The sequence below is a fragment of the Ovis canadensis genome, chromosome 7 (genome assembly GCF_042477335.2).
Source record: "Ovis canadensis isolate MfBH-ARS-UI-01 breed Bighorn chromosome 7, ARS-UI_OviCan_v2, whole genome shotgun sequence".
NCBI lineage: Eukaryota > Metazoa > Chordata > Mammalia > Artiodactyla > Bovidae > Ovis > Ovis canadensis.
In genome coordinates, this window is record NC_091251.1 from 21789610 (window position 1) to 21805952 (window position 16343).

At 34.5% G+C, this 16343-nt stretch overlaps 1 protein-coding gene across 1 annotated transcript in view; it reads right to left on the reverse strand.

Moving 5' to 3' along the window:
- AP3B1 (adaptor related protein complex 3 subunit beta 1) overlaps window positions 1-16343 on the reverse strand; it is a 239683-nt gene that overhangs the window by 125869 nt on the left and 97471 nt on the right. The window contains exons 9-13 of the mRNA XM_069595365.1: window positions 10601-10698; window positions 9112-9166; window positions 8953-9024; window positions 6668-6730; window positions 3819-3951 (exon numbers count right to left, since the gene is read on the reverse strand). Coding sequence (XP_069451466.1) covers window positions 3819-3951; window positions 6668-6730; window positions 8953-9024; window positions 9112-9166; window positions 10601-10698 — 421 coding nt within the window. The remainder of the gene's footprint in view (window positions 1-3818; window positions 3952-6667; window positions 6731-8952; window positions 9025-9111; window positions 9167-10600; window positions 10699-16343) is intronic.

The window sequence follows — 16343 nt, forward strand, 5'->3', positions numbered from 1 at the left end:
CGACCCAGGGATTGAACCCGGGTCTCCCACATTTCAGGCAGACGCTTTAACCTCTGAGCCATGGTGCCACCTTATCTTCCAATCGTTATTGTTATGGATTACCACAAACTTGGTGGCTGATAGCAACATGAGCTTATCATTTTACACTTTGAAGCCAGAATTTAACCTAAGTCTTATGGAGCTAAAACCACGGTGTCAACAGGGCTAAGTTCTCTGTGGAGGTTCTGGGGGAAATCCATTCTTTGACTTTTCCAAATTTTAGAGTCTGCCCACATTCCTTGGCTCAAGCCCCCTTCCAACAAAGATATCATTCTAATCTATGCTTCTGACATTTGGTTACATTGGGTCCCAGATTACTGGATGAAAAATCTCTCCATCTCAAGAATCTTAATCACATCTGTTAAGTTCCCTTTGCCACATTAGATAACATATTCACAGGTTTCAGGCATCAGGACCTGAACATCTTGTGGGATGGTGGTGGTAGTGGGGTGCAATTTACCTAACCTGGGTGCCTTCCCATTCCCTTTGGGTAATTCCACCCTATTTTTCCTTTATGCTACCTCTTGGCTTTCAAAGACCTCAGCACTCCCCTACAAATACAAAATGAACTTGTGTTCTGGGCCTTTCCAAGCTTTCTCTTTGTCCTCAACAGAACTTAATTATACTGACTCTAAGAATTATAGCCTACTATTAAAAAAAAAACCAACTTATTTTAGAAAGAACACGTAACAGGGGATTTACCATCTAACCAATTTTTAAGCATAAGATACACTACTGTTGACTACAGGCACAGTGTTACACAGTAGATCCCCAGAGCTTACTCACCTTGCTAAGTAAAACATGATGCTCACTGATTAGTAGCTGCTCGCTTTCCTTGTCTTCCAGCCCCTGGCAAGTACCTTTCTACTCTTGAATTTTATGAATTAGATTATTCTGATACCTCATACAAGTAGAAACATTCAGTATATACCTTTCTGTGACTGGTTTATTTCACTTAACGTTCTCAAGATTAGTACAGCCTACTATTATCTTCATTTTACAAATGAGGAATCTGAAGCACAAAGAGATCAGGTAATTTATTCAAGACAACATTAGCATTCAAACATAGGTAGTCTAGTTCTGCATGAGAGCAATAGCTAGCAGCTGAGTAAGTGTTCAATAGATAGGAAGACTGTAGTATATTTGTTTTATATTATTGTGTCCCTCTGTTAGAATACGAGCTCCTTAAAGGCAGGAACTTCTTATAGGCTGGTGAATACCTTATTCATCTATTCTACACTCACTAAATACCTCAACTAATTCAAATTTTCAACAAATGTTTTTAAATTATATAAACAAAATTTTAAAAATAGTCTTTTGCCCCAATTCTTTCAGTCTACAGTAGATGGTAAAAAAGTTTTTCAGACCAGCAAATTTTGTGAAAGAAAATCAACTGGGAGTTAAATTATTCTAAGTTAAGTCTACTGAAAATGCAGATTTCTCCCTAAGGTCTTTAAGAAATCAGTTTATCAGTGAATCTTACATAGTGATAATGGGCTATTTTAGGACAACCTTCAAGTCTTCCTAGAAGTCCTGTCCCTGACAAGAAGGAAGAAGTCAGCAGCAACAACAAAAAAAATCCCCAAAGCCCTACAGGTCCAAGAATAATATATTAAATATACGCAAAAACAATGCAGCCTCAATGCTGTCTCTGAAGCTGCAAGATGCAGTATCCAAAGAGATGATGAAGTATTTACAATATAAAATCAAAGAGGCAGAGATCCTTAGAGGTCCCGAAGGTCTGAGAGATTTTAAAGAATCCAGGGCCTCATTCATAGCACTTATTCCTAGAAGCAGATCTTTCAATAGAAAGACAAAGAGGCTCTGTTATAACAATCGGCCATTATAAATGAAAAATATTATTGCTTTCTTTACTGTTACTGAGCCAAATTTCCAAACTAAAGAAGTGCAGCACGTACAATAAAGAGTTAAAGAATCAGGCTAATGATAACTATGCAATCAGAACCTGAAAAATACAATTTAAGTTTCTTAATATTCACAGCAGAAAAAAAGGTCCATGGTTATAAACAGAGTTTTGACTTACCAAAAACAAAAGTCTAAACATTAAAATATTAGTTTAAATTAGTAAATCTACCTTTAAGAATGATTATAAATTAGTCTCCTCCCATTGTCTAATTATAAAATGATCTAGTCTTCGCTTAAAAGTACTACAAGGGTATAGAATATTCATCTTTTTAAAATGAAGTGAATAAAAAATATTTTTTTAGAAGTCAATGTGCTAGAAAGCTGAAGTAGAAACATCTGCTTTAACATCCAGCTTGAAAATTTCATGTGAGAAAAAAAAAGTAAAAATATAAAATTAAAAAACCCTGAATACATGTTATATGTGAAAGAACTAGCCAGTGTTCTGATTTGTGTGCTTTTTGTATGCAATCAAAGTGAAGTGTGTCTTGTTTGATCAAATAGGAAGTCATTATTAAAGACATATGAAAATGAAGGCACATTTTTAAACTCACAATTTAAAGTGTAACAGAAATAGACGCAAAGAGGATGCTATTATTAAAAGTAGAAATAGATAAAATGAATGACGTTTAGCATCCTATCCTCTGTAATCACCGTCTACAGTCAGTGTTTTAAAAAAATCTATTTCCTTGATAATTTTTTTTTTGCCACTTATTTGGAGTTACAATACTACACAGAGAAAAATGTTCTCTCCATTATAACATCTTGAATTGACAGGTTAACAGTTATAATCTTATGTTGATTGTAAAGATCACTCTTATTTGGGGACAAACTTTGTTTCAAGAAGTTTTTTTCATTAGAAGTACTTACAACAATGTTACAGCTTTCAAAAGCGATCTACAAGTGCGAAAAGATAATTAGGAGTAATATTTGTAGTAAAAAGCTATTTTCAAATAAAATATAAAAAGTAATCAATTTTGTTATGTTTCACCCTATGGTTGCTATGTCATATATGCCTGTGTCTAGATATGACATAATTTTATTTAGAATACCACAAATAATTTCAATAATTTTATACAGCAAATTATGTGTTTCCTAAAAAGAATCCCTTGTTTGAATCTCTTTTTAATTAAATAAACAAATACCTTTAAAGGTGAGAGTTGAGTCTTTTTTCTCCAAAAGGTTTCATTTATTTTAAAGCCATATCATAGAAATAACATATTTTACAATAGAAAGAATGAACTCTAGACTATGTATTTTACTAGATATTATCTATCCAGTTCTACAAAATGTTTAGACACTGATTGGCTTAAAAACATGAAGATGTTCCAAATTGATGACTTCTACATTTAATTAATCTTGAATATAAAATTATTAAATTAATCTGGGAGAAAACAACTTGAAATTACAAGTTTACCCTACTTTTCTGATCTAGCCTTTTTAACTTCTCCTGTTGTAAAGTCATTTGCCTGCTTTTAGCACCCTCTGCAGGTGAACCAATATTATACAAGACTTATATGCCATTAAAAACCAGTAAAATGGAACCTTTGTGGAAAGGGTGAAATGAAGGTGAATAAACTGTGAAAAAATAAAATAAACAGACTACATTTTCTTAGTTCTGTTCAGGCAAGAAAATTCTGTTTGTAAGTTAATTATCCAATTTACTAAACCAACAACAAAAACCCTGTGTGTGTGCATATGTGTATTTCAAAGATAAAATGTTACACTTCATTGTGATCACAGACATACAGAAAAAGCTCAAAGGCAACACTAAAAGAGAAATTACAATTTGTAGATCATGCCAAGAATATCCAAATGATAAATTATTTGCAAGTGAAATGAAACTGCCAACTCACCATCCCTGTTGGACAGCAGACACACCAGGCCGTTGAGGCATGTGTCAGAGACTTCTGTGATGCTGGTTGCACATCTGCCTATAGTCTGAATAGTGGCTGCTGCAAACTGTTTATCCTGGCTTTTCACGTAGGTCTAAAAAACATTGCCTCAATTAGTTTATACACTGGTACTATCAAGAAAAGAAAAATATCCCTACTATATGAAGCTCTGTCAAAATCAAGTTCTAGAATACATAATCTTCTCCTCTATAGGCACAATAGGAAGTCCACCTTTTGACTTAATTCAGTTCTGTTTTTTCACTTAAAGAATGGGACTGTAGTACGGGCACATTTTCAAGTCAGGTTCATTCACCTGAAGCCACAGTAGCTTATAACTCCAAAACAGATAGTGGGGGAGCAGTCACCCAAGATAGCAATTAGTTTAAGTGCAAGGTTGAAAGAAATGATGAGACCTCTCTTTTTGTAGGTTTCAGTTCATTTAACTGGCAGCATCTATGAATCCATGAAGAAAGGGTGGCCTTTTCAGAGATACTAAACCTAAAAATTGGGAGAAGTGGAGAAAAAGGAGCAATATGCTACCGATAAACATTTTACTTTAAAAAAGGTTATCTGAATGGTGATAAAACTACAATAGCCACAGTGAGGAGCATTTCAATAAAGACTTTATAAATATACCTGATTTGCAATAAAATAAAACATCATACTTTTGAAAAAGATTTTCTTGAAAAAAATGTTTTAAAAATACAATGTAAACGACATATTTATACAAACTTAAGAAATTAATCACTACAGGCCTAAAAAATTGTCACTTTCGTTATTACTTTCCTAATTCAAAAACTAAGCTTTTATTGTATACAGACAGAAAGAGATGTACTTTTAATAAATATGCACATTTATGTACAAAATATAAATGGATTTAAAATCCCATTTTCAAGTGGAATTAAAAAAAAAAAAAAGATTCCCAAACTCAAATAACAAGCACATAACGTAGAATTAACACCTTGTTCATCTAACATGCAAAAAAGGATATGCATTTAAATGGTGTCTAAATGACAAATGGAGGAGAAAATCCAAAAACTATCTAAAAGACACATGAAACTGGTGAAAATGGCACCAAAAACATGATTAAATATTGAAGAAATAAACAAATTAAATTTCTTAGTTCCCTGTAGGAAAAATCACTGTATTTAAAACCATTTCCCAGTTGATTACCTAATTTCCCCAATCACAAAAAATAAGTCCTTTGAAAAGTTCTCCATTATTTCAAAAAGTTATAAAGAAACTGTAACACCTATGGACATAACACATAAACACACAAAAAAAGTACACGTATAGACAGTGATAAAAACAGATGTATAAACAAAGAATGTATTTAAAAGTCTGACTAAAGAATGGACCTTATTAAATAGCCTGATATTAAATGAAATGACTGGATTACCAATATTCTGAAATAGACAAACAATGCCATAACATTACCTGGGACTCACTCCCTACAACTCCAGTAACCTGACAGAAGCAGAAAGCAGAAAGCAAAAGGACATCCAAACGGATTACACAGATCATACATGACAAGATACGGGACAACTGCAAACACAGAGACAGAAACTGAAAAGTAAATAAGCAAACCTATAAAAAGAGTTACAAGTCACATTTCAGCAATGTTCTATAGCCACAGATTACTAGTAAGAACTTGAGATACTATATTTTCTGCCATGCAAATATAAAATGAGCATATATCCTAGTTTCATAAGAACTTTTTCTAAAAAAATATATAGCATAAAAGTATAGTAATCCAGTTACAAAATTACAAAGCATGAATATATTATAATATTCCACTACTCCTGATAAAAGTATAAGATCACAGAGTCAAAAAGAAATACAAGGTCTTTATAGCTAAAAAGAAATTTAGAACAGGCATAAAGAATGATTATAGCAACAAAATAATCTATAAAAGCTGCGCGTGTATGCTCAGCTGCTCAGTCCTGTCCTACTCTCTGGGACCCTATACACTTAAAAGTTACCACCTATCACACAACCTAAGCAATACTGGAGTGGGTTGTCATGCCCTCCCTCCTCCAGGGGATCTTCCCAACCTAGGGATCGAACCCGTGTTTCCTGCACTGGCAGGCTGGAGTCTTTACCACTGAGCCACCTGGGAAGCCACCTATAAAAGCTGGGGGTAGACAAAAATTCTGGGAATACTGTATGGCATGCGGTATACTTTAGTTAAGAAAAAACTGCTGATGAAATGTAAAACCCGCAATATTGATATAAGGTTTTCTATTACTGTGCTCTACCACTAAGTCTTCAGAGCTAACTCTTTCATCATAAAAAGCCTAAGAGCCATGGGGCAATTTTTTTATGTTTTTGAAGCATGTGCATCTGGGAAGCATCTCATCTATCCACATATAGGATTTTAAAAATACAACAAAACATTAACAGTTAAACAATCATGAGGAGGGCAATTTTAAACCGTTTTTTTGAGCTACACATGAAGTTAGCAGACAATGTCTACAATAGAAGCAGATAATCAAATAGGGACAACCAAATAAGAAATGAAGCCATTTTCCTGAGTAGAGTGTAGCACAAACTATTGATGATAACAAAGAGTTATAAACTAGTTTCTCAAATTCTACAATATGAAAGGGACTACATTTTATTTCCCTTAAATTTAAAATTTGTAGTTGATGTTTATTATTGAAAACTTATAAATTAGTCGTCAACCTTCTTCCAAATTATACAGTTTTATTTATACAATTACACACATCTAAATTGAAAAAGACATATATCTAACTTTAAACTGAACAGATGCTTTAGAAGTTATTGCATAATTAGCATTGTACACAAACCTGAAATTCTCGAAGGAGAGTTGATATGTTGGCTTCATTTGCCAAGTTTGTCAAAATTTCAAGCTAAGGTAGAAAAAGAGAAAGTAAATGTTTTTTGATGGTATGGAGAGAGCAACATGGAAACTTACAATACCATGTGTAAAACAGATAGCCAATGAGAATTTGCTGTATGACCACGGAACTCAAACAGGGGCTCTGTGACAATCTAGAGGGGTGGAATCGAGAGGGAGGTTCAGGAGGGAGGGGACAGATGTATACCTATGGCTGATTCTTGCTGATGTTTGACAGAAAACAGCAAAATTCTGTAAAGCAAGTATCCTTCAAATAAAAATTTAAAAAAAAAAAACACAAAGAAAGTAAATTTAATAAAGGTTAGCCATTTAATAGAAAGGTAATTTCTATTTTTTAAAAAAAGCCTATTACAAATGTGAGACACTACACCTTTCAGTTGAACTTTGTCTCCCTACATCTACAAACAGAATAATTATATGGTGCTTAAAAAATAATTACAAAAAAGAGAATTCTACACCTTCGCTAATTGTTTCCTCCAACTTTATAATTTATTATCTAATTAACCTAAACAACTTAAGGCAGTTTTCTTTTTCTTTTAATAATAAAGTTAGAAAATAACTTGCCCTCCATGTAATACCTTTATATTCCAGATACCAATTAATTCTTTTGATTAGTTTTCGTTCATCTTACCAAACCAAATATTTAGACATTTTAATTCTTTCTTCTGGATTTAGTTAAAAGAAATGTGAAATTAAAAGTTCATCTTAAATAGGTTTGCTAAAAAAATTCAGTATCTACTCATAAAAAAATATTCAATTTATCTGAAGGAAAGCTTCAAAAAGGAAAACAGGAACACAGAACAGATGGGACAAACAGAAAAATAAAATGAAAGATGTAGACATAAAGATACTCATATCAATAATTACATTAAAGGCAAATGATCTAAACACTAATTAAAAGGCATAGATTGTATGAGTCTTCCTATATATTCTGGATACTAGTCAATTTTTAGGTTATGTACTGGAAATATTTTCTCCTAGATTATGAACTGACTTTTCATTTTATTTTGATGAGAACATCTTACTTTGCTGTACTATTTTGAAAAGTCATATTCTTAACATAGAGAAAAGGTGAAAAGCAGTTTTTATCTAAGCCATTTGCTTTTAGAGTTGCCAAAATGATACCACATCATCCCCAAACACATCTTGTACGTATCTTCTGCAAACAAGGACATTGTCCTACAGGCCACAATACAACCAAGAAAACCAGGAAATTAACACTGATACATCAAATCTATACAATAATCACTTACATTTAGGTTTCACTAATTATCTCAATAATGTATTAAAAAAAAATAGTGTATGAGTTCCGTATCAATATTTAGTTGTTTAGTTTCTTTCAGTATAAAAGTTTCTCAACCTTTCTTTTGACCTTCCGGACCTGGATGCTTTTCATTAACTGCAAACCAATTATTCTGTAAATTAATTATATAATTTGGGCATGTCTTAGATTTTTTTTTTTTATTAAACTTAAGCTTCCATGTGATTAACCAATCATTCCAATATTTGTTGAATAGTCTACTATTGAATAGCTCTCACTGGTTTATAATGTCTCCCCTCATGTATGATACATTTGATATGCATAGATTTGTTTCTATGCTTCATATGTTATTATCACATATTCCAAGTATCACATTGTTTTCATCATTATAACTTTATATTCATAACTATATTCTATACTGTAGTTATCATTCCCTGAATACAACTCTTTCATAATCTCTTATATTTGCATAAAATGTGCCTTTTTTCCTACACTGAACCCTACAACTCTGCTATCAACTTACCTACCAACAACAACAAAAATGACAAAATCATGTCATTCTTTTTAGATCCACTCTAATGTTATCTTTTCCGCCAGTCTTCTCTAAACATACCAGAAAATTAGCTGCATCTTTCTCTTTTTCCACAACACTCAATTCACATCTATTAATCACTTAAAACACAAGGCTAAAATTATCCATTTACATGTCTGTCTCTTTCACTTACTGTGAGTTACTCAAGGTATAGGCAGCATGTCTTAACTTTGTCTTATTAAAATGTAGCACAGTAATTAGTATACAATAACGTAGTTTTAAAAGTATAAAGAAAATCCCCCAATGCATCTATTTAAAAAAAAAAATAGGTCTCCATTTTGAAAATGCTAAACTAAAAGTTACAGCAATATTGTCAAAGTAATTATGCATTAAAGTGTCTGAAAAATAAGGGCATGCATACCTTCAGTATCTTGATCATAGTTGGATCAGTTGACCTAACGTAAAAACTCTTCAGATAAGGTTCAAACATACCCTAGATTACAAAAATAAATATATAAATACATTTATGATACTAGTACATTCATGTCTCTCTTAAATTTTGTGTTCACAACATACATACCTTTCTTTGAATTGACATAGTTGCTATATTCTGTAGGACAATATATTGCACTTCCCTAGAAATTAAAGTAGAATTTTGACTAGGTATATTTTCCAACAAAATATATCCTAAAGTAAACACTATATTAAAGAAAAAGAATCAGCAGTAAGCTTCATATTGAAAGACACTCTTAAATATAATACTGAAAGATTTCTAGCAAATCTTAAGATATTTATGCCTTCTTTTAAAAATACACTTTCCCTATAAGCTATACAACACTAGACTTGATTCATGAAATGGAAGAGTTACAAGAGCAGAGCCACTGCTGCACATGCTCTGAACATACCCAGGGAAGGTGCTCTAGGGTTAACGGAACAGACGCAAGCACAGTGTTAATACAAACTCTTGACTGGAGGGCTCATCATGTGACTCAGTTCTGTCCAAAGTGAAGGACAGGTTTTAAAAGAAAAAAAGCCATGTTATTTTAGGTCCAAATATCTAAGAAATGAATGTACAACTGAAGCTGGTATAATGCTTCATGTGAAAGATGCATTCCAGATCCTTATTCGAACCAGCTATGGACAACAAAACTTAATGAACCGATAAAAGGGAAAGAATGCCTATGCGAACAGACAGAGGAACGCAAAGGAAATAGCATCTTACTAAGGAAGGGCCAAAGCCAACCTAGGGTGAAAGCTGTGGCACTGATTCTGAGCTAAGAACAAAAATAAATATTTATCTTTCTTCTCTCAACTCATTAACAGAAGTACTCAAAGGAAAAAAATTTAATTTAAAATAACTACTGAAAAATATTCAGGGTAAGCTAAATAGCTTGAAACAACAGTTTTCTTAAATACAGAAAACAAAACAAATGACAAACATCTGATCTTAAACTTACGAAGTACATGTGATAGGAACTCAAGGTTTCCTGAACTGCTGACTTGAAGTGCTGAATTACAGAGAGGTAACACTGAGAAGTACACTGCTACCTACTGGCCTATCTCCAGGAAATAACAAGCTTATACATTTCTTTAAAACAAGTAATATTAAGACTATAGCTCTCTTCTTAAATAGAACTATTGTAATTAAATATTGCAACTTTACAAAAAGCAGTTCTGTCTTATATAATTATACTAGTCAATACAATAATACATTTAATGTAGTTTTTCAGTGACTCTAGATTTAAGGTAAATCCCCAAAATTCTTATTGTCATGCCTAGAAATACCAAAATACTAGGCTACTGTAATAGCATATACTATATTACAAAAAAATACTTCCAATTTCTTTGGCTTAAGGTTAAAAAAAAAACAACCTTCAATATTTAACATTAACTTTGAAATCAATAATCTAAAGGCTTCTATAATAATCCCCTTAAGTATGAAATCTCAACTGATAAAATACAGTCAGAACCATGTGCTAAATGCCTAATAGACACATTTGATTTGTTCAAACATTACTAGTAAAGTAACACAATACAAAAGAAAACACACATATAAAATCATGTCATACCTATTGCTACGAAGCAAACGCACTAGTGATTTGGAAATAATGCCAGCTTCTGATTTTGGTGCTATATGCCAATACAGCTGAGCAACCGCCATAACCACCTAAAAGATAAAACATGAAAACAGTAAGAACTATGGGCAGTTCCACACTACAGTTTCGAAGTATGTTCTTATATAGGATTTGCTTTAACGCCTACAAAATCCCCATGAACTAAGATGAGATGAGTAAGTTGTTACCTCTGTGTGGCAAGTTGAACAGGGTCCCCCTAAGAATGCATGCCTACCCTCAGAATGTGACCTTATTTGGAAATACAGTCTTTGCAGATGTTATTAAGGTAATGATCAAGATGAGATCATACTTGATTATAGAGTGGGCCCTAAATCCAATGTGAGTGTCCTTATCAGAGACAGAAAAGGACACAGAGAAGAAGGCAGTACAAACACGGAGGCAGAAACCGTAGTGCGGCCTGTAAGTCACGGAATGTCGAAAACTGCTGGCGATCACCAGAAGCTAATTTCTCCCTAAGAGCTTCCAGCAGGAACCCACCCTGTCAACATCTTGACTTAGACTTTGGGTCTCCTGAAATGTGAAAGAGTAAATTTCTATTTACTTTTAAATTAACATTTTTCTTTAATAAAAAATTAAAGAAATTTTTATTTCTTTAATCTACACAGTTTTTTGTAAACTGATACGGCAGCTCTAGGAAAGCAGTCCTGTACACCCTCAGAAAAAAACAAAAGAATGTTCAGTGAATCACAAGGACTGACACGCCAGTAGTACATGGCAAAGCTGGACACTCACTCCAAAGCCCACAGTCCTCCTAGTGTTGCCACTGCTGGTGCTACCCTGAGACAGGAATGAAACTAGACACTTAAAGGTAACAGTAGTAAGTAGGTTAAAATTTTTAAAGAACCTCCAAATACAGCATATTTAAGTTATAATTAAGGGAACTCTATTAAAACAATTCCTCTAAAAAGGCAGCATTTGAAATCCTGTTTTTCAAATGTAGAACCTTAAAAATAGTGCTTGGTTCAAAGCTATTATGGGGGCAGATTTTCCCTGTCATAAAATATGTTTTATGCATAAAATATGTTTTATACAAGACTATGTTTCCCCACGTGCCTCTACACTTAGATCCAGAGATCAAAACTCCAGACTTTCCACTTAGTGAAAGTATTCAGTTCAGCATGTGACAACTGCGAAGAGAGAGCTACAAAAATTAATCATCTTGTCTTTGGTTATGAAGATATATTAATATTGCATTATTTTTGCTTCGGCTGTAGGTAACATATATATAGCAGGACTTCTATGTATGCCTGAAGAGTTTATAGTACTTGAGGGTGCTTAAAGCAAAAACAGTTTCTCCTAGAACTAGAAACACTTTTTAAAACTAGAGTTATAGGTTCCTCAACTTACTGCTCTATGGCACTTCTGTGTACTTCTCTTTTTTGTAACAAGACTGACGTCCAGCTTTCAGACATGACTTGGGAAATTGAGAAGTTTAAGAATATCTAATTTCTTCACTTGTGATCTACAAATACACTTGAATTATAGCACAGCCTCTGCTGAATTTAAAATTTTAGTAAGAAAAAATTAATTACTGACAATCTACAAATAGGTGACAGTCATTTTTAAAAAATATTAAAGCTCACAGATGGCTAACAAGTATTGTATGTAGAAAAGAAAGCTGAAGCTTAAAAAACTGTACTTTCTATGTGTGTTAATGATTTTAAGATTCTAGATTCTACTTAGAATGTCATTTGTTCTGATACATTAATTACTCTCAAACCCAAAGGGGCGAAAGGATCTTCTTTTTCCCCAATATTTACAAATCTAAGTGTCTTAATCTCTCTTCAATACCCCAAATTTGAATTTTATAGTCTAATCTGTAAAAGCCATGAGGGAAGCTCCCATAACTCCAAAACAACTGAAAACACAACCACACAGGCCTTCAACACTTACATTATATATGTTTATAAGAAAGTATATTCTGTAAAAACTTTTCTATTCCTAACCATTCATATACTATCACCTTATCCAGACTGTCAATAACAGCTTCCCAACACTGCCTCCAGTATTGGTTATCTCCAATTCCATCTACACAGGACTAACAAAGCTTCCTGAAACAAACTCTCAAAGTCTCTCTTGTAAGCTAAGAAGGCTAAAAAAAAAAAAAAAAAATTCTATTCACAATCCTTCCAAAGCCAACCTTTCTTTACACATATTTATTGTTGCTCAGTCACTAAGGCATGTCTGACTCTTTCCAACTCCATGTGCAGCACCCCAGGCTTCCCTATCCTTCACCATCTCCCAGTATTTGCTCAAACGCATGTCCATTGAGTCAGTAATGCTATCTAACCTCTGCTGTGCCCTTCTCCTCTTGCCCTCACTCTTTCCCAGCATCAGGATCTTTTCCAGTGAGTTGGCTCTTCACATCAAGTGGTCAAAGTATTGGAGCATCAGCTTCGGCATCAGTCCTTCCAATGAATATTCAGGGTTGATTTCTTTTAGGATTGACTGGCTGAATCTCCTTGCAGTCCAAGGGACTCTCGAGTCTTTTCTAACACCACAGTTAAAACCATCGATTATTCAGCACTCAGCCTTCTTTACTTATGGTCCAACTCTCACATCAGTATATGTCTACTGGAAAAACGATAGCTTTGACTAGACCAAAATCACTGCAGATGGTGACTGCAGCCATGAAATTAAAAGACGCTTACTCCTTGGAAGAAAAGTTATGACCAACCTAGACAGCATATTCAAAAGCAGAGACATTACTTTGCCGACTAAGGTCCGTCTAGTCAAGGCTATGGTTTTTCCAGTGGTCATGTATGGATGAGAGAGCTGGACTGTGAAGAAGAATGAGTGCCGAAGAATTGATGCTTTTGAACTGTGGTGTTGGAGAAGACTCTTGAGAGTCCCTTGGACTGCAAGGAGATCCACCCAGTCCATTCTGAAGGAGATCAGCCCTGGGATTTCTTTGGAAGGAATGATGCTAAAGCTGAAACTCCAGTACTTTGGCCACCTCATGCGAAGAGTTGACTCATTGGGAAAGACTCTGATGCTGGGAGGGATTGGGGGCAGGAGGAGAAGGGGACGACAGAGGATGAGATGGCTGGATGGCATCACTGACTCGATGGACCTGAGTCTGAGTGAACTCTGGGAGTTGGTGATGGACACGGAGGCCTGGCGTGCTGCAATTCATGGGGTTGCAAAGAGTCGGACACGACTGAGCGACTGAACAGAACTGAACTAAACTGACTAGATAGACCTTTGTTGGCAAAGTGGTGTCTCTGCTGTCTAGATATGTCATTGCTTTTCTTCCATGGAGCAAGCATCTTTTCATTTCATGGCTGCAGTCACTATCTGCAGTGATTTTGGTGCCTGAGAAAATAAAATCGGTCACTATTTTCACTTTTCCCCCATCTATTTGCCATGAAATGATGAGACCAGACTCCATGATCTTAGTCTTTTGAATGCTGAGCTTCAAGACAGCTTTTTCACCCTCCTCTTTCACTTTCATCAAGAGGCTCTTTAGTTCCTCTTCACTTTCTGCCATTAAAATGGTATCATCTGCATATCTGAGATTATTGATACTTCTCTCGGCAATCCTGATTACACCTTGTGAGTCATCCAGTCCAGTATTTCAAATGATGTACTCTGCATATAAGTTAGTAAGCAGGGTGACAATATACAGCTTTGACGTACTCCTTTCCCAATCTGGAACCAGTCCTTTGTTCCATGTCCGATTCTAACTGTTGCTTCTTGACCTGCATACAGGTTTCTTAGGAAGTAGGTAAGGTAGTCTGGTATTTCCATCTCTTTAAGAATTTTCTACAGTTTGTCATGATCCACACAGTCAAAGGCTTTAGTGTAGTCAACAAAGCAGATGTTTTTTTGGAATTCTCTTGCTTTTTCTATGATAGAATGAATTTTGACAATTTGATCTCTGATTCCTTTGCCTTTTCTAAATCCAGTTGAACCAAATTAGCAGGAAACCAAAACATATTGGAACAAAACATATACTACCTCTGCTGCTGCTGCTGCTAAGTCGCTTCAATCGTGTCCAACTCTGTGCAACCCTATAGACGGCAGCCCACCAGGCTGCCCCACCCATGGGATTTTCCAGGCAAGAGTACTGGAGTGGGTTGCCATTGCCTGAGAAGGTGATGGCACCCCACTCCAGTACTCTTGCCTGGAAAACCTCATGGACAGAGGAGCCTGGTAGGCTGCGGTCCACGGGGTCGCGAAGAGTCGGACATGACTGAGCGACTTCCCTTTTACTTTTCACTTTCACGCATTGGAAAAGGAAATGGCAACCCACTCCAGTGTTCCTGCCTGGAGAATCCCAGGGATGGGGGAGCCTGGTGGGCTGCCGTCTATGGGTCACACAGAGTCGGACACGACTGAAGCAACTTAGCAGCAGCAGCAGCAAACTACCTCTAGCTGGTATATAATCAAATAAGCAGGGAACCAAAGTATACTGGTACAGTACAAACTACCTCTATTTGTTTCACTATTCAAAAACATTGTTGATCAGTAAGTATTTGGACTATAAGCCAATTTCCAAGACAAAGTTAAATTAAAAATGAATAAATTATAATTTTAGTTGGCAAGTTACAGCTACTTAAGTAACAGCAAGTCAAGTGAGGACACACTAAAATATAAGCATATTTTACAATATTAATAAAATAACATATGTGTCATTATTGTACATAGTTACCTAATCATGATTTAGAAACTAAATACGAAGTATAGGATAAAAACTTCTGCTAATTCCTAAGATACACATTCAAAGCTCTAAAGACCAAACTCTCCAGCATCAGAAAACAAAGCAGTTCAAGGGAAACTCTCATTTTCAGTTTTAACTAGTTGCACAGAATGATTCGTTAAGAATTTGTTTTTAACTAAAATAAGTTTAAGAAAACATTTAACTTGAATTCATCAAAACTTACATAACTTCCAGTTAAGAGGAAATAACGGTATAGTAAAGAAAGTAACCAGACAAACCCAGAGAACATTCTGCAAGACTTGAGAGTTCAGAAGATAAAACAACCAAATATAATGCAGTATAACTGGTATAGGTAAACCAGTTATAGAAGAATTTAGGGTAAACTGGTATTTCATGAGATGAAATTTTACTGAAGTAGAAACAGGGAACTAGAAAAAATATGCTACAAAATATTATGTGTACTATGACTTTTATCTTGGTTTAACATGTATTATGTACAGACATACACACATATGACAGACGAACACTTATACAGAAAAGGATCTGGGAAAACTGCATTAAGATATTATAACTGATATGTGATGGAAATATAATGTTTATATTAGTTTTTCTAGTTTGTATTTTCTAATTTTCAACTGTATTCTTTTAAAATATTTTAAAATATAAAGAGTTATTTAAAATAAAGATATAAAGCAAAACAAAAACTTAGGACCTCAGTAAAGATGATTTTTAATTATTCCTACCAGTAAAATTTACTATGCATGTATGAGGCATCATGCTAGGTGTTTCTAACTATATGCTAGTCTTTTCAAAACTCTTATTAGATAAATACAAATATAATGAGCAGTGGATGAGATGGTTAGACAGGATCACTGACTCAACAGACATGAATTTGAGCAAACTCCAGGAAATAGTGAAGGACAAGGAAGCCTGGCATGCTGCAGTCCACGAGGTCACAGGGTTGGACATGACTTAGTGACTAAACAACAACAACCTTATTAAGTGCTCACAACA